The sequence below is a fragment of the Sinocyclocheilus rhinocerous genome, unplaced genomic scaffold, assembly GCF_001515625.1.
Source record: "Sinocyclocheilus rhinocerous isolate Xijiao unplaced genomic scaffold, SAMN03320098_v1.1 scaffold273, whole genome shotgun sequence".
Lineage (NCBI taxonomy): Eukaryota > Metazoa > Chordata > Actinopteri > Cypriniformes > Cyprinidae > Sinocyclocheilus > Sinocyclocheilus rhinocerous.
The window spans coordinates 888,324-913,223 of NW_015656360.1; the positions used below are offsets into that span (position 1 = coordinate 888,324).

At 36.2% G+C, this 24,900-nt stretch overlaps 1 protein-coding gene across 1 annotated transcript in view; it reads right to left on the reverse strand.

The window, feature by feature from the left end:
• Nucleotides 1–2,404: 2,404 nt before the first annotated feature.
• LOC107720006 (contactin-associated protein 1-like) overlaps nt 2,405–24,900 on the reverse strand; it is a 23,913-nt gene continuing 1,417 nt past the window's right edge. Inside the window, exons 2-24 of the mRNA XM_016527572.1 lie at nt 16,744–16,845; nt 14,935–15,128; nt 14,518–14,671; nt 13,544–13,747; nt 13,251–13,435; nt 12,972–13,124; nt 12,537–12,798; nt 12,213–12,362; nt 11,762–11,933; nt 11,404–11,510; nt 11,192–11,311; nt 10,902–11,105; nt 9,567–9,723; nt 8,767–8,894; nt 8,368–8,541; nt 8,027–8,245; nt 7,692–7,931; nt 5,810–6,052; nt 5,609–5,736; nt 5,423–5,516; nt 5,105–5,335; nt 4,410–4,454; nt 2,405–3,216 (exon numbers count right to left, since the gene is read on the reverse strand). Coding sequence (XP_016383058.1) covers nt 3,017–3,216; nt 4,410–4,454; nt 5,105–5,335; nt 5,423–5,516; nt 5,609–5,736; nt 5,810–6,052; nt 7,692–7,931; nt 8,027–8,245; nt 8,368–8,541; nt 8,767–8,894; nt 9,567–9,723; nt 10,902–11,105; nt 11,192–11,311; nt 11,404–11,510; nt 11,762–11,933; nt 12,213–12,362; nt 12,537–12,798; nt 12,972–13,124; nt 13,251–13,435; nt 13,544–13,747; nt 14,518–14,671; nt 14,935–15,128; nt 16,744–16,845 — 3,866 coding nt within the window. The 3' untranslated portion in view covers nt 2,405–3,016. The remainder of the gene's footprint in view (nt 3,217–4,409; nt 4,455–5,104; nt 5,336–5,422; nt 5,517–5,608; nt 5,737–5,809; nt 6,053–7,691; nt 7,932–8,026; nt 8,246–8,367; nt 8,542–8,766; nt 8,895–9,566; nt 9,724–10,901; nt 11,106–11,191; nt 11,312–11,403; nt 11,511–11,761; nt 11,934–12,212; nt 12,363–12,536; nt 12,799–12,971; nt 13,125–13,250; nt 13,436–13,543; nt 13,748–14,517; nt 14,672–14,934; nt 15,129–16,743; nt 16,846–24,900) is intronic.

Here is a 24,900-nt window from a genome sequence, read left to right on the forward strand (position 1 = left end):
AAATTAACACTTTGTCACACCTGACCATGATTTATATTTATCCCAAAACGCTGAATCCCACGACAAGAGCTTTCTGAAAAAGACAAGTGTAATTGAATTTCCAGATGCATTTAAAAGCAGGTATATCTGTTGAATTGAATTTTGTCAAATGACAAAAACTTAATATGGACCCTATCTGCAATCGATTCTAGAAAGAGTCCTCAGAGCTTGTCTTTCCTACAGGCTTCTTTTATTAAAGTGTCATTTGGGATTTGTGTTGATTCTACACAGTCATGGTCATTTACAATGAGGACGACACAAACAAAACCAGAACTAAAGAATTAAGAAAACTCTAAATTAACACTTTGTCACACCTGACCACAAAGCTGAAATTACCTGTTTGCAAGAGGATACCATTATAAGGTTTTGTCTGATTCCATGAAACTAGTTCATCTTTAACCTTGGGCATTTTCATGGGAATTATTTTGGCAAATGCTTTGCATTCACAGGACCTACAGTTCCCCTGAATCAACCCCAAGAGCACAGTGGTACTAAAAGATCATTGTGATCACCTCAACACAAGACTGAATCTGCAACCTTAAAGTTAGTAATTATAGAGTCTTAGTTAGCAGGACTCCTGGAAAAACAAGTAATGTAAGAAGTGATCATTTACCTTCAGCAGATGCAGTTTGCTCTACCGTTCAAAAAGTTTGGGCTGTTTACGAAAAGTTTGAGATTTCTCATGACCACAAAGTCTGCATTTATTTGACCAAAATTTCAGTGAATACAGTAATATTGTGAAATATTACTATACTCTCAGAAAAAAAGGTACAAAGATGTAACTGGGGTAAATTTTTGTACCTTTATAGTATTATTATATGAATATTAGTACCTTAAAGATACATTTGATGTTGTACCTTAGTGCTTAACATGTTAGTACCTAAAGCGTGTGTGTGTGTGTGTGTGTGTGTGTATATATATATTGAAAAAAATCTTATTGACCCCATACCTTTAAAGGGTATTCTATTTAAATATTATATTTGCAACAAGTACAAATAGCATCTTGTTTACAGTAAGTGCAAATAGTGATAGATGCTACTCAAAAAAGTTTAAAAATAAATAAATAAAAATCGATGTTATTTGCACCGTATGGATAAATTGCCTGAGAAACAGTGGGTTAAGTTTGTGAAATAGCCACTGTTAACAAAGTTGGCTATTTGCACAATAGATAGATACAGCGACTATTGTCACCAACATGATAGACATAGTGGAATTCTTAAACCTATAATCCACAAGATAAATGGCCTACAAGATTTCAGATTTGTTCAAACAGTACTTGTAAATATGTGGTGCATTTGGAAAAGATGATGAAGAAAATACTTCACAGTGAATCTTTTTTGATTTTATGAAAAATGCATTAAATGTAAAAATGAAAAAAAAAAAAACACATTAAATGATACATTTCTTCAAATGAAACAAATGGGCCTCCACGTGCCGATAAGTGATGTTTTCTTCAAACATTCAGTCAAATGTAATGAGATAACGCTCCTATTAGCTGCAGTATTGACATAGACGACACACAATACCTCATTTATACAAACATACATCACACGAGCTAGTGCTGAATAACAAGCCCTCATCACCATTTATACTATCTGCTCGCTTCTCATTTCACATTAACATTCATCTGGAACAGACTGTGGGTTACATTTACTTTTGTCTGAGGATCATCAACTCCCAAACTTTGGTGTTGGTGTTTAATCATTTATATTATAGAGTTAAAGAAAATGTCAAGTATGAAGAGACTTTGAGAGGAAGTGTTTGTCCCTGTTAAATTTAATATTTCTATACAGTAGCATTTCATTCTTCATTCAAGACTTTTCAAAGTAAAAATGAATTGAAAGCCTATATTCCATTGTTTTAGAGGACAATAGAAAGGAAGAAGTAAAAGAATGGAAGAACACACAAAAAAGAATAAGACAAAACCTGGCAGAGGTCATGAGATTAAAGCTGGACTTATTCATTCAGCTCTCATCTATTCAAAATACTCTCGCTTGCCTGCCTTTTTTATACAAATTAGAATGATAAAAAGAGAAGTACATTTTATTTATACATATACATAAACAGCATAATCTGTGCGTGAATATTATGTGATCTCTGATAAAACTCTTATGGCTCTGTTAAAGAAACAGACTAAAGAACATGTGCCTGGCACTGACTGGAAGCAGCGGATTCTTCTTTTTCTTATTGCATTTTGATGAAAAGTGCAGTAGTCATGCAAAATGCATAGCTTCTAAAGATAATACATGTGTTCTACCTTATTTGCTCTTTTGTTTTAATAGCTCATTTTACATCTGGAAAGATGATGGAAGTGCTCTGAGCTCTTGGTAAGAAGCAGCAGCAGCAGTTTATTACATAACTAGATAGATAGGGCATAACTAGAAAGATTTATACTGACTACAGAAATTTCTGTTTTTCCAGTTTTCCAGCCAATTGTGATTTTTTTTAAATAAAGATTTGTTTAAACAATTTGATTCCACTCACAAAAAGTGAATTTGTAACCAATAAAATACCACTGATATGGGCATGACTATATAAACATATTTTCACAACACAAATTTTCATGACTTTTCCATGATTGTAATCATTTCCAGTACTTTTTTGTCTAGGCCTGGAAATCACAATTCTAAAATTCCCTGATATTTTCCAGATCTTTATGACCGTGGGAACCCTGGATCGATCTTTCAAAGTTTCCTGTAATGTTGCTGAGGCACTTCAGTCGGCCTGCACTGCTAGTGCTCATTGATCGGATGGTAAATTGTCTCTAGCCTGCTTATTTTGAGCTCTACCAAAAGCACCAAATATTAGATTACACTGTAAAAATAATGGGACAGAAAAATTAATATGGTTACATTACCATAAAGGCAAAAGATACATTTAAAAAATCACATTTGCAACTCATTCCTCAGTCTTCACCATTTACCTCCCTCATAATCACCAGTACTCCTCTCTTTTCCTCCAGACATCCCTCAGTCTGTTATTCATTGGGACTTTCCTCCTGTATTTCCGGCAGGTTCTTTCTATCCTTGCGCAGAGTATCGGTGAGGGGCCGAGCAGAGCTGGGAGACTCCAGCTGCTTCGGTTCATTAGTGTGGTAACTGCCTTTATACCTGTACAGGTAAATGTAGAGGCCGTACAGGATCAGGAAGAGCAGCATCAGAGACACTGTCACGATTACTGTGAAGAAAGTGACACACACACACAAAAAGAGAGCCAGAGAGAGCAGTCGTTAGCTTTAAGCTTAATACTCTTACAGTCTGCAAATGATGGCTTTAACATAATTTGTATCATGTTGCAGAATTCACAGGAGAGACTGCTGACTGCTTAAATGTACTCATACGATTTAAAGGGATAGTTCACCCAAAAATGAATATTTTGGCACCATTTACTTACTCTAATTTTTTTCCTGTGGAACACAAATGGAGAATTTTCATGCAACCCAATTCATAGGGATTACTTTCATGATTACTTAAGTTCTAGTCACTTTGAGGTGGTCACTATGAACTGTTGTGAAAAGAGCTGCATGAAGATTCTTCAAAATTCTATTTTTGTGTATTTTACAAAATAACAGTATACAGGTTTGGAACAACATGAGAGTGAGTAAATTATGACAAAATGTTCATTTTTGGGTGAATTAAGGATTAAGTGTGTGTGTGTGTGTGTAGGAGAAACAAGTCTTGTTCATCCAGGAAAAGAGATGACAATCAGTTAAAGAGGAAGAGGATTTGAGTGAAGCAATGATGGAGGATTGCAAAAATGAGTAAGGATACTGATAAATCTCTTTGAAAATGCAAGTATTGTATTGTTCTGATGGGCTTTAATGTCTAAATCTTGTTAGTATTCGAACAGAAGTTCTGTATAACATTCACAACAACAAAATTAATTTAACATTAATGTAACAGTGACATATTGTCTGTCTGGAATATGGTCATTTGTAAAGATCTGACACTTATCACACCTTGATTTATTCCACATACAGAATATTATCCTTACATGACGTGCTATCACTGATTAAACCAGGTTTCTGTCATGTGCAGAAGATTGTCTTTATGCAGAATCTTATATTCCCATGAATGTTCCCTAATCCTGTGTTCTGCAAATTGAGAGGATTTTAAAAACAGGTTTGAGCGCTTGAAGATCAGCATCATTTGCAGTACTGGCTGAAATGCTGAATAGGAATAAAAGACAAAGAAAAAGCAAGAAGAACAAAATATAGAAGTATAAATACAAATCATTTTGGGGGGCTTTTTGTCACTTTTATTAGGAGGATGGTGGGAATCTGACAAAAAGCAATAGGTATAATAGAAGTTTAAGAAATAGCGCTAAATATGCTTTAAAACAAGATCAAATGAGTGTGACTGTAAACTTACGTGTCATCCAAGGTGGGGTAACATCATCATGAATGTAATAAAAGACTAAAAAGAAAGAAAAACATTAATTGGGGGTTAAAAACAACCTTTAATCACAGCGTAAAGTACGATAATCATAACATATTGTAAGAGTTAAAAAAAAATTACAGTTGTTTAAAACAAATCCTTTTTACAGTGCATGCACTAATAACTTGCTCAAAAGTAATAAAAGTAGGTTAAATTCAAATAAATTAGACCATATCTATGTGAAATAGTCAGATTTACTTTATTCCACCCTACAATTATTTACTTTCACTTCCATTCAAATGTTCTGGGGTCTGATTTTAAATGTTTCTGAAAGAAGTCTCTTAGGCTGACCAGGCTGCATTTATTTGATCACAAAATTTACAGTAAAAAAAACAGTAATATTGTGAAATATAAATACAATTTAAAATAACTGCTTACTATTATAATATATTTTAAAATGCAATTTATTGCTGTGATGCAAATTTGAATTTTCAGCATCATTACTCCAGTCTTCAGTGTCACATGGTCCTTCAGAAATGATTCTAATATGCTAATTTTTATCGATTTGATGCATCCTTGCAGAATAAAAGTATTAATTTCTTTCAAAAAACAAACAAACAAACAAAAATAATTTGAATGGTAGTGTATGTTGGAAGGCATTCGTGTGAATGTCAGGATATGTATCTTACACAGGCCAGTGAACCAGGGGTCATCCTCCCAAGGGACATATCCTAAGACAGGGGGAAACGCCCCACAGTTAGACTCCACCACATAGCCTTGAGTCGTCACTGGTGGATTGGTTACATTGGGTCGGAAGTAGGCCTTCAGTGGGGCAAAAATATTATAGCGGACACCTGATATACAGCCCATAAAACCTGGACTGTTGTGCCTCTGAATTTCGTAGTCGACACCTCCCACCTCTATGAAGAAGAAAACAAAATCAATATAGTAAATGGAACTGCAGTTCATCCACAGGCAACAAGTTAAGATAAATATGCACGTCTTACCCATGACTCTACCCAAGAATATAGACTTCGGTGAGTCAAATCTGGGAATCTCTCCTGGTATTAACTTCTCAATCCATGGATCCATGTAATCCACCTAGATCCAGGTGCAAATACACATACAAACAGTGTGCTTTTGCTAATTGCTATGCTAATAACACTAAACATAGATCTAGTTTGAGATCCTACCTGTGTCCATATGGTGTAGTTGTGTCGGGTGATGTTGACGAAATGAGGGAAGCCATCGGCCATGTTTCTGTCAGTCAGCTTAAATTTGTAGCTTATTATTCCGAGCCGGTATCTCAACGAAAGAGTCCCTGCAGAGGTGGTGACATCAGTGCTAAAGCTAATGTTTTGTATGTTCTGGTGTGATTGTGTGTGTGTGTTTACCATCTTTCTTGAGCAGGACGGCGATGTAATCATTGCTGAAGGAGCTGATATACAGCAGCACAGCTGGGGCCTGTAGAGTGCTGAAGCTGAACTCTATGTCATCAGTTGTCGTGTTGTAGCCGAGGGTGAAGTTGTGCCAGTGAGGCTCTATCCAGAAGTTTGCCCACCATGCGTCAAAGGAAATCGGCTCTTTGCGGATATCATAACGCAACCACGCTCCCACGTCAAAGAATGCCCCAATATCTAAAAGGATGTGACACAAGCAGAGATGTTGTTTATGTCAAGTCATGTCTCATGGGCACTCCTCCCACGTGCTGATTTAATTTGTTTTTACAAAAAATGGACATGATAGAGAAAGATCATCATAATAACATGTCATACTCGAAAAGAATAGACTTGTTATAATATTCTAGTACAAGCAGTTATTAAGTTACGATTGGTCAAGCAGCACTGCAGTTAAAAAGTCCTAGGATTTTTTTAAATCTGTGTTTGTTAGATTTTACAGTGACTTTTTCGGCAGGTTACATAGTTACACCAGTAGGTGGAGACAATTGACTGTATGAGTGAGTCATTTAAATGATTCACTCAAATGATTCATTCAAAATACTGATTCATTCAGAAACAAAACAAGTGATGGGCTAAATTCAGAACCGAAATAGAAAGAGTAATTTGTTAGCATGTTGTTCCAAACTCAGCACCAAGTCATTGAATCATTTACTCTACTAGTTCATTAAAAAATGTTGATTTATTTGTCAAGAAAACAAGTGACTGACAGCATCCAAAATCGCATACACTCTCAGGAGGTACATCTTATGAATAAGTACTTATTTTGTGACTGAAAGTATGTTCTATATATTATATATGTATGTAGAATGAATATAATCCGGACCTACTACATTCGACATGTTTTCATTGTCATATGACCTTCCAGCATCAGTTGCATCTGTACATGGCTATTCACAAATCCTCAACTGCGGCCTCATGGGATAGTAAAGTGTCCATTGGACAGTAGAAGGTCATCTGAGTAGTGGGTACTTTGTGCTACTGTTTTATGAATTCTACATACAGTAGTAGGGAAGTATGCATATTGTATATTTTGCATGTATATTATGCAGCCACTGTTTTATGAGTCACTGAATCATTAAACTCAACTGATTTGTTAGAAATGTTCTGAATAATAAGGTCCCCACAATAACATTTTATCGATGACGATATTTAATTTGTAGCATAAAGAATCTAATTCTCCATTTACTGACAAATGGGTGCTTAATTATTTAATTGCAGCTTAACTTAACTCATTTAACTCATTTGACAGCCCTACTAATTTACTGTAGATTCAATCATGTAGTAAGATAAATATATGACTTAAATAATGAGCCCATTATGAATCCTGTTGGTGATGAGTGTTTAAGATTTATTGAAAATAATAATAATAATAATTCAGCTCAAAGATCTTAAATATTTCCACACAGATTATCCAAAAACGCAGTTTAATTCATGGAACAGACAAATCCCTATGTTAGCTTAAATCAGCTCTGATAGAGGCTTGAAATGGAAAGTAGACACAAAAGCCAAAGTCTGTCACTCTCTCTTTTTCAGGCAGTGACTCTCTCTTTAACAGATACTCAGAGGCACCAGTTTGCTTGTTCCTGTCATTTTTTATCCTTCACTCGAATCAGTTTTAATCTTTTAAATCTCCTAATCACGGTTTCATGAAATTAAAATGCATTTGTAATAATTAGTCTTTCGCCAGATGAAGATGAAAAGATACAATTTCAAATTTGCATATGTTTATTAGGAAACAGCTGTAGTCTGTATTGCACCATGTCAATTTGTGCCAGCGAAAGTGTGAGAGAGCATATGCAAATGTGTGTTAACTCACCTAAATGACAGTAATAGCCGTCAAAGGCTGTGTTATTGCAATCACAGGTGTATGAAGCATAGCCATCAATGCACTGGCCTCCGTTTCGACACGGTATGGAGGCATTCAGACACGCTCCGGTGCAGTTCCTACGTATGCCAGCTCTCTCGTCAACCTTACCCTCCAAATCCACAGGCACCCCGTTCATCCTCAGCCCACGTAGGCAACCCAGAAAAGGCCTTAAGGTGTGATTGGCTGCCCCTGAATACAGATGCATGGTATGTTTTGGTATCAACTGCATAAAGCAATGTTTTTCATATCAACTTGCTTTGAAATTCCAGCTCTAGGATTCTTACCTACGAGCAGGGGTTGTGTGAACTTCATAGTGATGTAGGTTTGGCCCGGAAACTTGTGAATGGCCGGAGGCTGGAAATCAACCTTGAGACGTGCCAATTTCACATTGATTTCAGCTTCTACATAGTGCCATTCATTATCGTTGAGAGGTTTAGGAGAGCGCAGAGTCACGTTTCTAATCCCATCGCCCACCATGAAAATGAATACCACCTCAGTTGTAGCTGTGAAAATGTAAGCAGAAACTGATGAAGGAGACATCAGAATCCCTAGATATACACCATATATTTTTAGGATTTACAATGAATGGGATTTGCAATCCCACAGCCATGGAAACAACACTCACAATTGAGTTCAATTCGTAAGAAATTACGCAGGTGGTCATCTGAGCTTTCCACAAACACTCCATTAGTTCGGTAGGTCCTGAAGTGGAATGTGATGTCGGCACTGGTGCCGGGCTTGAAGGTGGGAAACGCCAGATAGGTGGGCTTGGTAAAAGCTATGGTGTTCCAGATACTCCCTAAGAGAAGGATTTCCCATGAACAAATCGGTGCAAATATTCAGTAGAATAAAAATATATAAATATACAACAGAAATTAACATTTCACACCAATTTCTTGATTTATTTGGTAAATATCTGCGTATTAATGAGGATAATGTTCAGTCATCCATCCAAATAAACCCCTTTAGGGTCAACTGGGACTGACTTTTCATCCATGTTATCTTTTTAATATTCATTACTCACTGTCTCCATGGCAGTACAGTGCCCCAACACTGTAGCGCACTTCTGAACCGGTGCGGTTCGTGTCTCCTATGACAATTCTCCTGACAGGCAGGTGGTCTCGGAACGACAGGTAGCCCTTATCTGAGTGCCTAGTGAATTGAAATTAACCTTTAAAAGAATCCATTAATGTTTAGCTTGTAATTATATGTACACTACCATTCAAAAGTTTGGGGTTGATTAGATTTTTTAAAGTTTTTGAAGGAAATCTCTTATACTCACCAACGCTGCATTTATTTGATTAAAAATACAGTAATGATGTTAAATATTAGTACAATTTAAAATAACTGTTTTCTACATATATTTTAAAATGTAATTTATTTCTGTGTTGTCAAAGCTGAATTTTCAGCTGGCATTACTCCAGTCTTCAGTGTCACATGATCCTTCAGAAATTATATTAATTTGTTGATTTGGAGCTCAAGAAACATTTCTTATTATTGTCAATGTTGAAAACAGCTTAATTAAGCAGAAAACACTGCTTAATTTTGTAGAAACTGTGATACATTTTTTCAGGATTCTTTGATTAATAGAAAGTTCAAAAGAACAGCGTTTATTTGAAATTCTTTCCAAAAAACCTTACTGACCCCAAACTTTTGAACAGTCATGTATACATAGTTTTATACATAGTTATACATAGTATACAAATAGTTCATTTATTTTCTATATTTAATAATATAAAACAGCGCCATACAGACACATTGTAAAAGGCATGCTTAGATGACAAAAAAAAAGAAAAAAGTTTAAATTTGTCTATTCATTCTCACCATTGGCGGTAGTCTGCATCACAGTTGCACCAGTACTTGGAGTCAGTACAAGTTTGATTGACAGCACATCCACATTTTCCACTTTCAGGGAAAGCTCCTCCCCAGTATTCATGACTCTCATTATGCTGACCAATCCAGAAAGTGTAAGGCCGTCCATCTGTTTACAACAATAAATAAAACCTAAGAAAAACTGGGGAGAAGTGGCATAAATATTGGTAGTGTAGGCAAGCCAGTCTCACTTTGCAAACACAAATCACTCATTTGAATGGTAAAGGCTGATTGATAGGATTCCTAGAAGTGTTAAAAAGGCTGAGAAGGTCAGTGACACTAAGTATGTTCAAGTTCCTGGCAGTTCAGTAGTATCTAGTGTTTTTGCACTGATTCTCCTAAGATCTTAGCTAAGATCAATACTTCAACAGCCATCTAAAACTCACAGCTGTGGTTCCTTTACGCAAGATTTTTCTTCTACTATGCTGTATAGTTCAGCTATATAGTGATGGCTGCCTATATTGTAGACTGCAACACAACATTCAAATGAGTTTATTTGTACTGTGGAATGCAAAAGGTTTTTGAAGAACACCTTGTCCACGCTTCTCAATATAATAAAAGTGAATTAGGATTGGGGATGTCAAGCACCAAAATAAAAAAAATTTAATACAATAAAAAAAGAAACATCATAATGTATCATAACATTTTATTCCCGGTCTTCTTAAGGCATAAATCACTACTAACTCAAATACTCTACTTATTATACGTCTAGTGAGCTGTCAACTATGACTAGATTTTGAATCAGTGAGTTGACCTCCAGAACCGGACCAGTTTGATTTGTGAACAAATTATTCAGACCAGTTTTGTGAACTGCATGAACCGATTCATTGAAAAGATCCAGCTCTAGAGTATGATTTGTTCACGAATGGGTCATTGCTAATTGTCTCACGAATGCTTGTGATTGTAAGATATTAAGGCTTTTAATGAGTTAAATTTCACACAAAACATTTCATATTGCTTCAGAATGCATGGCGCGTAGTGCAGGAGTTGCATGGACTAATCACGTATTTAGAGTGGCCAGGATTGTCTTCAGAAATTCACATTTTGAGTAGCACTGATTAAACTCATTAAAAAGGTTTGGAACATGAGGGTAAGTAAATTTCATTTGAAAAATAAAATATTTTTAATTTTTGGTTGAACTATCCCGTTCATTCCAATCACTGACTATAAATGACCAAGGATATTCCACATACTGATTTCCACCTGTCATTGTGAAACCTTGTAAATAAATAACTAATATTTTAATAATAATAACTTACCTAATAACCTAATTACCTAATAACTTACGTGGAGTATTGAGGAGGCGTGACTTGTAGCATGAGAACTCGATCCATTGCTCGCAGTATAAGGAAGTGTTTGCTAGGGCAGTGACTTCATCCCACGATGCATTTACATACTGGAGGTCCCCAATATACGGTCGATCCATGGTGGAGCCACTCACTTTGGTGCTTTTCATGCGATTGTGCTCAGTGACGGTCCATGATTTTTGCACTAAAAATGTTATAGGATAAACCTTAGCTTACCATGTAAAATTATTCGAAATTGCTTTCAACATGTCAGTCTCTTCTACTTCATACACATGTTGCAGTAGACGGTGAAAGGCTTCAGTGGTCCACTCAGATCTGGATCTATGGTGTAGTTGCCAGACCAGTACTTTCCATTCAGTCTGTAGGCCTCACATGACTCCCTGTAGACCGCTGAGATGGAGAAATAGACAGTGAGAGGCTTAATTCTCATGTTTCACCAACAAAAAGTCAATACAGAGGAATCTCCTTATAAGCACACTCACAGTTATGACAAACTTCCCCCTTGTAGCCTGTGTTGTTACACACACACAGAAAGTCATTCCAGGACTGAATACACCTGCCTTCATGTTCACAAGGGTTTGGAGAGCACCTGAGAAAAAAACAAGGTAAGAAATGAACACTAAATTTATATCCCACACATGCATGCTAGTATTTAGATCATGGTGGTGACTTCCCTTTGATATATTGATATTATAGAGCTGAGCAAATGATATGTTTTATCTCCTACCACTATACATAACTCTTACAGAAGCCATGGTGTATTTTACATGCATGAGGACTGTTCGCTTGGCTTCTTGAGGACAGTGTTGGCAAAACCCACCCACATAGACACACACACACCTATCAGTGATTCCACAGGTGCCCAGCAGGATTTCGGCATATCTGCCCCACTTCCTCTGCAGCATGACGTCTATATCCACCGGCTCATCATCTATAAAGATCTGCTGCATGCAGCCATGGAAGCGAGACAGCTTGGTCACACAACGAGCCGTGTTATTGGTCTTAGGACAACCTGAAGCACATCACATATAAAATATACATCTAGTTATCTGCTATGCAACTGAAAAGCACTGAATACATTCACATTTAGTATAGATTATGAACATTAAGGAAACATTTATGGCATTAGATGTGCATATTTATGTATAACAGATTAAACATGCATATTATTGTAAACATTAATGTTGTAATTTTTGAGGCAGTTTTAAAGAAGAGTGTCACTCAGTATTAGCCATGTGGCACTGAATCATAACAGACTAATCCTCCCTATATTTTGTGATCTGTTACTTACCCCCGAAGAAGTAGCGGTCTCCTGTACGAACCGTGAAGGGGTTAGTGATCTTCAGTGGTGAGCTCTCATCTTCATCTATAGTGATAGTTAATAGTTTGTCTTTGGCGGTCAGGTCTACTGTGTGCCAGAAGCCGTCATTGAGACGGTACCCTGAGACAAGACAAAATAGGATAATATTTACTGTATATAATCTTTCGTCTTTAGACATGACCAGTTTTGGTTCTGCTAAACTCTTGGTCTACAGGGGCTCCATTCAGTCTTATCTTATAGAAACAGAGTTCAAAATGTCATAACGAATGCTATGGACACAATCCTTAATCATACCTGCAGCGAAGCGTAATCTCTTGTTTCCAGGCTGCATTAGAGTGATGTTGACTTGTCCTTCACTGAGGCCTAGCTCCAGAGAGCCCAACTCATCTGCAAACCTGGTGAACATCAGTAACCCTGTGTAGTCCCATGAGCGAAACTTAAACTTCACCGCCAGACGGTTCTTCCGGAAGAAGCCGGGCAGCTGTAGGTAGTTGTTGGGCCCTGCGAAGGTCATGGGCTTCCAGAGGAGATCACGGCAAGTATAATGCATCTTTTTCTGAAGAAGGGCAGATGAGAAGATGGAAATATACAAATTTATATTTCAAATATTTTGCAAATGCAATACAATGGTCATCCAAATGTGACACCATTTGTGATTCTACATCCCTTAATAATTCACCCTAAATTACACTCTTGCTGTTGTGTGAATATTAGGAAAACTCTACATACCTTTTTAGGAGCTAGTCGAATTTCAGGCTCCTGGTACTGTGTCCTGTAGATGATATTGATTCCATTGATAAAGACGTTCTCCATGCAGCCACGGAAGTTAACCTTACCGGGCAGATGGGGCATGTCTTTCTCAATCACGCCACCAACATAAATCTAAAGACAAATGGATAATTGTTATGATCAGGATGCAGGGAACAAAATCTTTTGAACAAATTAGTCATTCAGTGTAGTGTGATAAAGTGTGCATTAATAGCACATGTGTTTAATCCAACATAACACCTGTTTGTCCAGATCAAGGTACTGGAACTCTCCGTTGAGGATAGCAGTCTCTGTCTGGCTGTCCAGGGTGAAATTAACCTCTCGTCCGTAGCGCTTGATTGTGACGTAGTGCCAGTGCTGAGTATCCAGCAGGTTTCCCAGCATCATCGTGGTCATCCCATCCGTGTTATGGACAGTGCTACTCCCTGAAAACGAGCAGAAATACATGTCCTATGATTGTAGATAGAATGATAGATAGAACGATAGAACGATAGATAGATAGATAGATAGATAGATAGATATGTCATCATTACCCAGGCTGATATGTAAGTAGAGGCATCCAGTCTTCAGCTCCAGAGTGATGGAGTCTCCCTGCAGACCCTCACTGTGCAGGAGAACACCATCCTTCTCCAAGGTCTTAAAGTTTAAAGCGTAGTGGTCCTGAAGTGTCCTCATCCTGCCCCGTGGAAATGAATACGCCACCATGTCATCCCCCTCAAACTGCATCACATATGAGTCTGTTAGGGTCAAAGGTCAAGAGCATGAAGAAGACTGTCAAAAACTGTATTGGAAGATGTTCTTCATCTTAAAAACCAAACACAAAATAGACAAGCCGATGTGTCTAGCTGTTGAATCAATGACCTTGGCCTACAGGCTCTACTAGTTGAACGACAGGAACCCAGATCATCAAGGGGTACACAGTGTCTCCTCAAGAACTGCTTGTAACTTGCATATGACAGTGTTCATAGTTACTGAATTTACAAACTAATATTATATAATATTATATAGGTGTGAGTGATTGCTGTTGTATCCAGAAAAAGTATTATTATTTTTTACAATGCAAAGATGTTTGAATGATACTCTGCTTGGCACACTGCAAAAAACAAACAAACAAAAAAACAGTATTTTTCTCATGACTTTCAGTATTAATCTTTGAAACAAGATACAAAGTACTTAAGAAGAAAAATTATATATTAAGTTTTGCAATAAGAAAAACATAACTTTATTTCAACTTCATTTAGATGGTTAAAATGTTTCATAAACCTCACTATTTTATTTTTATGAAAATGACTTATCTTATGTAATGTTCCTTCTTAAGCACATGTAGGATATATTTACTGGAAAAAAAGAGCAAAATTCTGATTAAAAAAATAATTTTCTGCAGTGCAACTCAAAGGACCGGCTAATATTACAAAGCGCTGAGGAGATTTTCTGTATCATGTTAAGATAAAGTTCTTGGCTGCTGATAAAACATAAGCTGTTCCCAGTGACTCGGTGTGCTGTTTACCGTAAGGACAGCCGTACAACTCTACACGAAGGCCGATCTTGCCTCCGTTCTCAGTATTCCAGCCCATGGGATAAATGCGCAGATGTTTGGCAGTGAACGCATAATGAAAGACGTTCCTCTTCACCTGGTAGTAATTCCAGTTGCCAGGCAACGTCTGAGAGGCACAAAAATCTGATATTAAAGGCTCTATGAATGTTATACACCATTTAACGAATATACCACTTCTCTCACCTACAACTAATCCTACATCAGAAACTTATTTGAACTCTAAATTCAGATTTAATTAGTCATATTCAAGGTCATAAAAGATAAAAAGGCGTTCTTGACTTGTCCTGAACCACTAAACATCACGACTAAATCAGCACAAATGATATTTTTCCGTGTTCCAAACACTCATAAAACATAGATTATTTTTACCATGTTGCCTCCTCTCATGACATATGGAGTCCATGCGTCGAATCGGTCCCCGTACAGCAGCATGTATTTGGTGACCCAGTCATAAGAGTTGAAGGTACCCTGAGTAGCAATGGCCATGATACGATACTTCCTCCCCAAGTCAATCTGCATCCATGGCTGCCTGTCCCGAGGGGATGGAGACCAGCCGCTGCTCCCTAAATCATCACATTTACATTCAATAATTTCTATCATGACAACTCTGAAGATTTTAGCATGGTAATGGATATGACAATGTTAATGTATTTGGTCTAGGCGGAATAGATCTGCTACGCTGCTGCTGCTGTTGGTTATTGCTGTTGTTGTAGATTATTGCTGCTGCTGCTGCAAAGCAAGTACAGGAACTTGTTACTGCCAATACATACACTGATACAGTGCTGTGAGTGTTAAGACATACTGCTGTTGCACAAGTAGCATATATAATAACCAGCAGCAGATCTATACAGGTGGAGCTGGGGAAGGTGGAGGGTTTCAGAGGAACTTTGACAGCGCGCTGCGAAATGCTCTAGTGAATGCTAACCAGCCATTTAAATGTAAAGCAGTAAGCTCATTGGCTGCGTATGACAGATATGGAAAAAATTATAATCTATATTATAAAATAAAGGGAAAATAAAGAAAAAATTCCCAAATGCATTGTGTGCTTTTGGCACATTAAATTTTACATCTTATTTTACAGATTTAATGACAGGTCAAAAAAATAAATAAATAATAATAATAATAATAAAAAATTAAATTAAATTAAATTAAATTCCAAAAATATAATCATGTTGACAATATAACACTATAGTACAATACGACTGATACTTACTGAATCTTGAAGAAGTCAGCATTTAGTGCAGCATTTAGCTGTGTTTCAAGTGGTTTTGTGACATTTACTTTCTCTTATATATTATTTTCTTTTTTATTTATAGCTCAGTAATGTCACATATAGTAACAGATGCTTTTATTTACAAAAAAGCAAGACATTTTGCTTCAAAAGGGAACCCATCCAGCAGTCAAGAGATGCTAGTAATTGTAGTGGCGTACAGTGTATCTGCTAACTCTAAGTTTGAGAGGAGGGGGTTAATATTATCTCACTTCACTATTCTCAATAAGACCTGAGGAACTTTGACAGCGCGCTGCGAAATGCTCTAGTGAATGCTAACCAGCCATTTAAATGTAAAGCAGTAAGCTCATTGGCTGCGTATGACAGATATGGAAAAAATTATAATCTATATTATAAAATAAAGGGAAAATAAAGAAAAAATTCCCAAATGCATTGTGTGCTTTTGGCACATTAAATTTTACATCTTATTTTACAGATTTAATGACAGGTCAAAAAAATAAATAAATAATAATAATAATAATAAAAAATTAAATTAAATTAAATTAAATTCCAAAAATATAATCATGTTGACAATATAACACTATAGTACAATACGACTGATACTTACTGAATCTTGAAGAAGTCAGCATTTAGTGCAGCATTTAGCTGTGTTTCAAGTGGTTTTGTGACATTTACTTTCTCTTATATATTATTTTCTTTTTTATTTATAGCTCAGTAATGTCACATATAGTAACAGATGCTTTTATTTACAAAAAAGCAAGACATTTTGCTTCAAAAGGGAACCCATCCAGCAGTCAAGAGATGCTAGTAATTGTAGTGGCGTACAGTGTATCTGCTAACTCTAAGTTTGAGAGGAGGGGGTTAATATTATCTCACTTCACTATTCTCAATAAGACCTATTCAAACTGCTTTCCGCAACCCATGATTTTTGTGGCGTAGTCACTTACCATACAGTTTGGCAAAGTGTGCAGAGTAAAAAAAGTTATATCTGGAGGAAGCATGGAAAGAGGACGCGTAGAGAGGAGAGATCAGCGGATCTAAGCATGGCCCTGAATAGAGGGAAAGAAAAGGAAAATTACTGAGAATATTTAATGGCAACAGCATTTCATAAAAACATTATGAAAGCTTTATAATAAAAGCAAGATGACATGTTTTTTTTCTCATTTTTCACACAACATAGCAGTTTAATGCAAACAGAAGAACACAATGAAACTCTGTCAAGTTATGTAAATAAATTACCTGCAATAAATACATTTAATTATTGTTATTATGTATAATATTTTCAACTTAAGTTGCAGTTTTTCAAATTAAAAATCCTCCTTTAGCTGGTATATGATATATCTACAGTTTATTCAGTTCATAGCACCACCACAAACGCAATAAAACCACCATATCATAAGAACTGAGTGAACATTAATTTCTCCAAAATGAAAAATTGACTGGAACATCTATTGGTAAACATAATGGAATGCTTTGGCTGTTCTAGCTGAGATTATTACTAGGCCTAATGAACAATAACATTTGACATTGCACTGAAAATGGCATCTAATCTACCATGTAAGCCTATTCACTGCCAAAGCAAACAACAAAACATAGGCTATACATCTGTGAGAGCAAATTACTGTATGCTCAGACATTTAGTCATAGAAGTACCATGTTTAAATGTTTAACCACAAGCTTGAGCAACTTAATGTGGTATAAAGAACACAGCACACTTTTGCACCGCATTTGTATACGCAAGTCTTGCCATGGCATTTCATCAGTCCTTCTGTTACACAAATCCCTGTTTCAATTAGACCTGGCAACATTTCAGTCTAATCTAAACAGCAGAGTCAGATAAACCCACCCCAATCTCACCCTCTCAACAGTGCTCTAATAAAGCCATCTGCCCAAATGGCATCACATCTCACAGCCCATCCACCTCACCTCTCTAACACGGACAGACATGCAAACCAACAAGAGTAAGAGAGGAGAAAATGAAGAAAGAGACTGCTGACCATCTATCAAGGTGAAAAGACAACCAAGAGAAAAGACACAGACATGTGGGCAGAGACAAATATGCCCTGTAATTCATGGACAGAATGATAGCACTGGTCTACAAACAACAAGTCATACAGTATATCCTCCATCCAAAATACTGTATTCCCTACATTCACATTTACTAATGTATCAGATGCTTTTATTCAAGTGTAGTATTACAACATACCCCTTACGAAAAAGAAGTTTATTCAAGTGTGCTATTAGTATACTTCTTTTAAACTAAAAATAGGAAAGTATACTTTTAGTCTACTTTTTATGTACTTCTCAGAAATGGGCTTTATGTACTTCTCAGAAATATACTTAAAATGACATTTAAGTATACTTGACTTACACTTAGAAAAAGTCTAAATATATTTCAGCTATAATTGTGCTCCTAGAATCCATGTTTTCATTGTTATACAGTATTGAAATAGTACACTTACAAGTATACTACTAGTACACTGATATTTGTATACTTACTACATAAAGTATACTTAAAAATATACTTGAACTTTACTTAAGTATACTTACTAAAATAAACTTGAAGTATACTACTTTTTGGTAAGGGACTGTAACAAATAAGAAGATAATATTGTATGTTATTGAGTGTCATAGTTCATAAGGTTCTACACAAAAGTATGAACAAACAGCATACAGACAGTAGAGTCATTTTTATGGTGTTCATTTCAGAAAGGAATATTGAATGTGCCTTAGTGAAGATGTATATTAAGATAATGAAGTGCTTACAGCACAGCTGGGTCTTCAGGCGCTTTTTGAAGATTGTTAAGGACAAAATTTATCAAATTAAGTTGGAACAGTGAGTGTGAAGGTACAGGAAAGTGACTTTGTGCACTGTGTTACTGAAACAGACAAAGTGGCTCTCTAACAGATCCTGTTTTAAGAAGAAAATGTTTTGCAAGGAAGGATTATGGTCCTATGAGGCATATGTATGTTTAAGAAAGTGGGGTGGGGAAATCATTCACTGAATTTTGACTTTATATCACAATATGATGCCTGAAAAACAAAAAATCTAAACTTTGTCTTTCTCATAAGCAAGCAGCTGATTAAAAAAAATCATCTCATCAATATCATATAATATTTTTTTAAAATAATGAAGTTTGATCAATTTTATAAAAAACAGCATTGGGGATGTATTTTAAGGGAAGAATAATTCACAAAGTCTTATCTTATAATCTTATAATGCAAAGTGTTTTTTTCCCCCCGAGAATACAGTTAATGACTAGATCAGGCTTAATTTTCTGTATTCATAATTAGCTTTTGAACCAACAGAAGTTCATTATGTAATGTTTTCATTTAATCTCAATGAGGTATTAACTGTAGCTACCACAAAGAGACTGCTTAACACAGCAGAGGTGATTAGTATTCTGACCACTGCAACTGCCAGTGAGGGAACAGAGGGGAAAAAGAAACAGTTTGATGGAAAGAGAGAGAGAGAGAGAGAGAGAGAGAGAGAGAGAGAGAACTGGAGAGATGGAGGGAGAAAGCGTGGAAGATAACAGAATAGGCCTACTGCATGAGTCATCTAGTTTATTCTCAAATTATTTCAATTCCCATCTGATTCACAGTCCCCTGCTCTGTCATCTTTCAGCCTTTGAGTAGCCGGATTCATCAAGCAATGAACTCCATTATGAAAGTCTTCTGAAAGAAATAACTTGTGGTGGAAACATCCTGTGAACATTTATTTATTCCAACTGAGCCTCTGGGAAGAGCTGCACATCTGTTCCCTGAGATATGACTTGCCAGTGAAAGACATGCTGACCGAGAATGACCTTGGCTGGTCAAAGAAGGTGCATGTGTTTGTTTGGAAGAAGTCTAGGTTTGGTCAGGATCTGGCCTTGATTCATGGTTAGCAGTGTTGGGGTGTAACTAGTTACATGTAACGGAATTACGTAATTTAATTACAAAATAAAAGTAATTGTAATCAGTTACAGTTACTAAGAAAAAATGTGTAATTAAATTACAGTTACTTATGAAAATGTTAAGGATTACAAAGGGGGTTACATATGATTTTTTCCACACATACTCCCACATACAGATTTAATTGAGTTCTTTCATAAATTGCAGTGACTGCTCTAAAATATGAAACAACAATGTTTCAGGAGTTTAGAACAAGCTTATTCGATAACTCTTTTATTTCCTTTATGGGTTTATGTAGCTATGCTTCATTTTTTAAGATGAACTGTTTTCTCCAAGGCATTGTTATCGTGGTATTGAAGGTGGAAGAGAGTGCTGGTATTCACTCCAAAATCAAAATGGCTTTATAATTGAGACTGTTTAGGTTTTTGGGGGATTATTGTACGGTGGTTGTGTCCACACACTGCTAAGACACATTTATACGTAAATTAAGATATTTTGCATCCAATGTCTCCTTTAAAATGAAAATAGTATAATCTTAATTCAAGTGATGAAGGATTTCGAAAGTCTGACAGTTATCAGTGTTGAGCACATATTGTAAGTTTAACCCTGCCTGGTTTACATGTTTGAAAATGATTAACAGTTGAAAACATTAGAAATTTAGAAAAGTAATCAAAAAGTAATCAAATGTAATCAGTTAAATTACTTTAATAAAGTAATTGAAAAGTTACACTACTTATTACATTTTAAGTAGGGTAACTTGTAATCTGTAACCTACTACATTTCCAAAGTAACCTTCCCAACACTGATGGCTAGTCAAAGGGGACAATCATTCATGCCATTGAATTTTATGATTTTATGATGTCTGTAGTATTTGGACATTGATAAATAAAACACAACAAAAGATGTAACTCATTTAATATTTACTCATCGACTATCTTTAAGTATGTCATGCAAAATGTTTAATATATTAAAGTAAATATAAATATTTAAATATATAAAAATACCAACAAGCCTGTATCATAATATAGTATAAAATATTTTTCAAAACATTTTCATATATAATGGTGAAAATTACGTATATACATATATACATACAATATTTTATTATATTATATTAAAATGTAATGTATATGAATCTGTATATCAATAATCAGTATTTGAATACATTTTGAAGTAATCATCATAATAAAGTAAATAAATTAATATGGTGCTATAAGCATAAGCTTAAAAAGCCATGTAAAGATCCACGCTGAAGACACTCATCTAAGATTAGCCTCACTTTCATACTCTCCCAAAAGCACCAGCACCAGTGCAGTAATCTGATTCACATTAGGCAGATAAATGAACTGATTGAATGTGACCCAGCCTAATCTATCTTTGTAAAATATAAAATGCAGAGATTGTCTGTCTCTCTTCACCAGCTCTGAGATCAATGATCTCCACCCTGTGCTATTCTTTCCCCACTAGCAGCTGTGCAGAGCAGAAAGGAGCGTCTGCCCTGCAGGAGAAGCATTACAGTTATTAAAGCACTCAGTGCAGAAGAGCTGCAAGCTAAACTGGGAATAAGCAATGACAGTGTCATGGAGATATATGCAGAGATTTACACATAGACATGCTTGTGCAAAACTCGCCTATTTAAATACAAAATCTCTGTTCCAAAACCTACTAGCGATGTACCTTGCTTCCCATAGCCCACATAGGCAGCTGTCTTCTAAGGGAGTATCCTAACTGTTATGGAAGCTAGTAAGTGACGGATTCAGAATGCTCTACACAGTCAGAAACTGTGCCACACAATCGATTTCAGTAGCTTGATGTTAGCATGTTGCACAGTGCAATTCTTAAATAATCATAAAAACACAGGTCACATAAAAATCGGATTAATTCTTTTTAATCAATAATTTCCAGTATTTTATCAAATATAAACCTACACCACTTGTTTTGTTTACCATCTTTTTTCCCCCCAGAACTTCTCCCATTGCATTCTGGGACTGTCTTCTCTGTGAAGCACACAAGCAATTCTGCTTTACAATCTGGATAAAACAAGAGGTGCATCCCAGTTTGTGTAGTTATGCACTATCATATGCCATTTTAAAGCATAAATAGTTTTCAGTGCGTTCACACTGAAAATTCCAAAAAGAAGAAGTGCACTTCAAATTCCCGGATAACACATTTCCTTATGTAGCAGAAGGGGAGTGGCTATCAGACTCTTAACCTGGATGACAAAATAACCTTTTATACAATTTATACACTAGTATAAATTGAGTAGGCCTACATAGCGCATAGTAAAAGTACATAGTGCGTCATTTGGGACACAATGAAGGTGTCTTAGGGGGTTTCATAATTAAGATGGCTACCTTTTAAAACAGTCTTCATCTAAAGATCTCACCAAAAATGCCTTTAAAATGTTGCCTCTGTAGGCAGCTGACTATAGGTTTTGGAACAGGATGTTTTGGCAAAGAAGGTGAGATTAAATTCTCCCTTTCCTATACATCTTGATAAGCTAAATTGGTCTTCTGTCTCTTGCTTCCTCTCACTCAATCTGTGCTTACAAAGTGGTATTTCCAATTGTTGCAAAATGCAAGTTTAAAACATTTTAAACCCTTCCATTGCACTCCCTTGTGATGTTTTTTTTTTTTTCGCTCTCAATTGTTCTTCTCCTCTTTCCCTCCAAAGCCCTTGGCTGCTCTCCACTCAAAGATAAGGGGGAACAGTCACACATGTGAAGGAGCATCTTGAACGCTCGCTCGCTCTCTCTCCCTCTCTCTCTCTCTCTGTGTAACACATGTGTTGAATTACAGGCACTCCCCCCAGTCTCTGCAGGCTGACGCAGCACTTTGCTGTAGGAGAATCGAGTGCATATCACGCGAGCTATCTTTCATCACTGGGAGGAGGCCGCAGTACACATGGGTCTAGACTAAGATTGCTGGTTCAGATCAGTCTATGTGGAGAGATTGGTATAAATTATTCATAACAGGATTTGCAGCACTGTAGGTAGCGGTCTTTGAATGAAATAAAAGATAAGCTCAAAAAGGACTTTAAAATACTGAGTCAATCTAAGACGCCACAGCACTTCTTTCTACATAGCACACACACCCACTTGTCACAGACTAAAAATACACACAAACCTGTTTCCTGAATCTTTCACACCTTCCTCTATTCTGGATCTATTCTGTAGCCACAGCCACAAACACAACATTTAAACTCTATCAATATCTCACCAACCATGCTCTCTAAAATCAGCTTTCAGACCGACAGGGCATCTTAAATCTCAATAAAAATGACATTTTCAAACAGTTTTTCTGTGTTGACAGAGCACCCGTTTTCAGTTTGGACAGTTTCCACTCCCTTCCAAAGATTTATGCCAAATGCGCTGTGTTCGTTCTGTCTCATTTCCCTGCCCAGCGCTGCTTGGATTATCCTCTTTACACAATATGTCATACTGAAGCTCTCATTGTTGTCAAAGAATCTGTAGTGAAGTGGGAGCCTAGCAAAACCCCGCTTTTGGGATTTCACAAAACCTCATTGTTTCAAGATAGAGTGTGCTATTATGGTTTCAACTAATTATGCTGACAATGTATTGAAAAACAATATTTAATATTAGCAAATGTAGTATTAGAGCTCATATATAAACAGGGATATCCACACAACACCTCAAAATGAATATGTTGTGTTCTGTTATTAACAGCTGACAGAACTTTTGCTGACATAATAAAAATTAAAACTCGAGACCCACTCACTTCAAAAACAGACACTGCAAGAACTGTAATTTAAGGGACAACATGATAATTTCAAGAAAACTGAAATATAGAGTGCTTAAATTATTGGTGTGAGATTACAATGTGCTTTCCCTTAATAGATAAAATATGATTTTTCTGAAGAAAATTGCTAGAAAATTATCAAAATCATCAATTGACATGAAATGCACCCTTTATTCACAGTGACTTGGCTATAGGCTATGCACACCTTGCCAGACCAAAATAATTGTAATATCATGCCACACAATCGCAATGATTTTAAAAGTACATACAAAATAAACTATCACAAGCTTTCTTGCAGCATCAAAATAACAACCCAAATGAAGTGTTTTGTGGAGATTCATTAAATCATAGAATAGAATATCGATTTATGTTAGGACATATTTTGTGGTTTGAGGGTTTAAATGCTGTAACCTTACGTGAGGATTCGCATGCAGTGTTCTACGCTGGGCCGTGCAGAGACCTTTGGAGGGGCAGGTGCTCAAAGTATAAAAGGGGCACATGGAGCACGGCTTTTAATAGGGCTGTGCTCCTTGCTGAGACATGTATCGAAACGGATGCTTCTGTATTGATAGCAGCAAATGCCGTGACGCAGTTTTGAAAAAGAAACACAGAACAGAAAAGACCATTTTAAGTTTAAAAGTTAAAGAATTTTTTCTTTGCACCTCTTAATTACTCTGGAATTAGAAACGGAATTATAGACTATTAGGCCTATTTGAAAATATGTATTTTTTATCATTTGCGTCACTTTACAAAAGTTGCTAAAAGTTGCCAAAAACTTTTTAAGAATAGCTCAATTTGTTGCTAGGTGCTTTTTGAAAAAAAAGTTGCTAGGGTAGTCTTGAAAAGTAGCTAAATCTAGCAACAAAATTGCTAAATTGGCAACACTGATCTGGAGCGCTCAACACTCTCATGCAGTGTATGTTTAATTCATACTCGAAGCCGGAGGGCGCTCTCGTGCAGAAAGTCCAAAACAGACTCATAGAAGGAATGACTTAATATGGACAAAAGCATCCGGCTCTCGCTGTAGCTGAGCTGAATAAAAAGCAGAAAAAAACATGAAGACAATAAACACACGATTGCGAAAATATACGGTTTATGTGTGTTTTTCAAGTTATCTCCAGGTAATAAATAAACTTTATGAATAATGCAGTACTGATTGACATATCATTAGTAGCCTATAGAAACTATACAATTCCTGCCTTATTCTGTGATAAAAATGGGGAAAAGGTGCTCGTAGTAGACTTTATAAACCGATCATAAAATTGTCATTAGGGAAATATTGAACAAAAATATTATAGCCCCTTGCCGCAGCTAACCTTACTTCCACAGGCTACACACAGCAATATCAACAACAGCTGTGCATGCTCTCTTAACGCAGTTCTTGTATAATAATAATAATTTAATAATATAAGTATACAAGCACACCGCTCCGCTGAGAACTCCACTTAC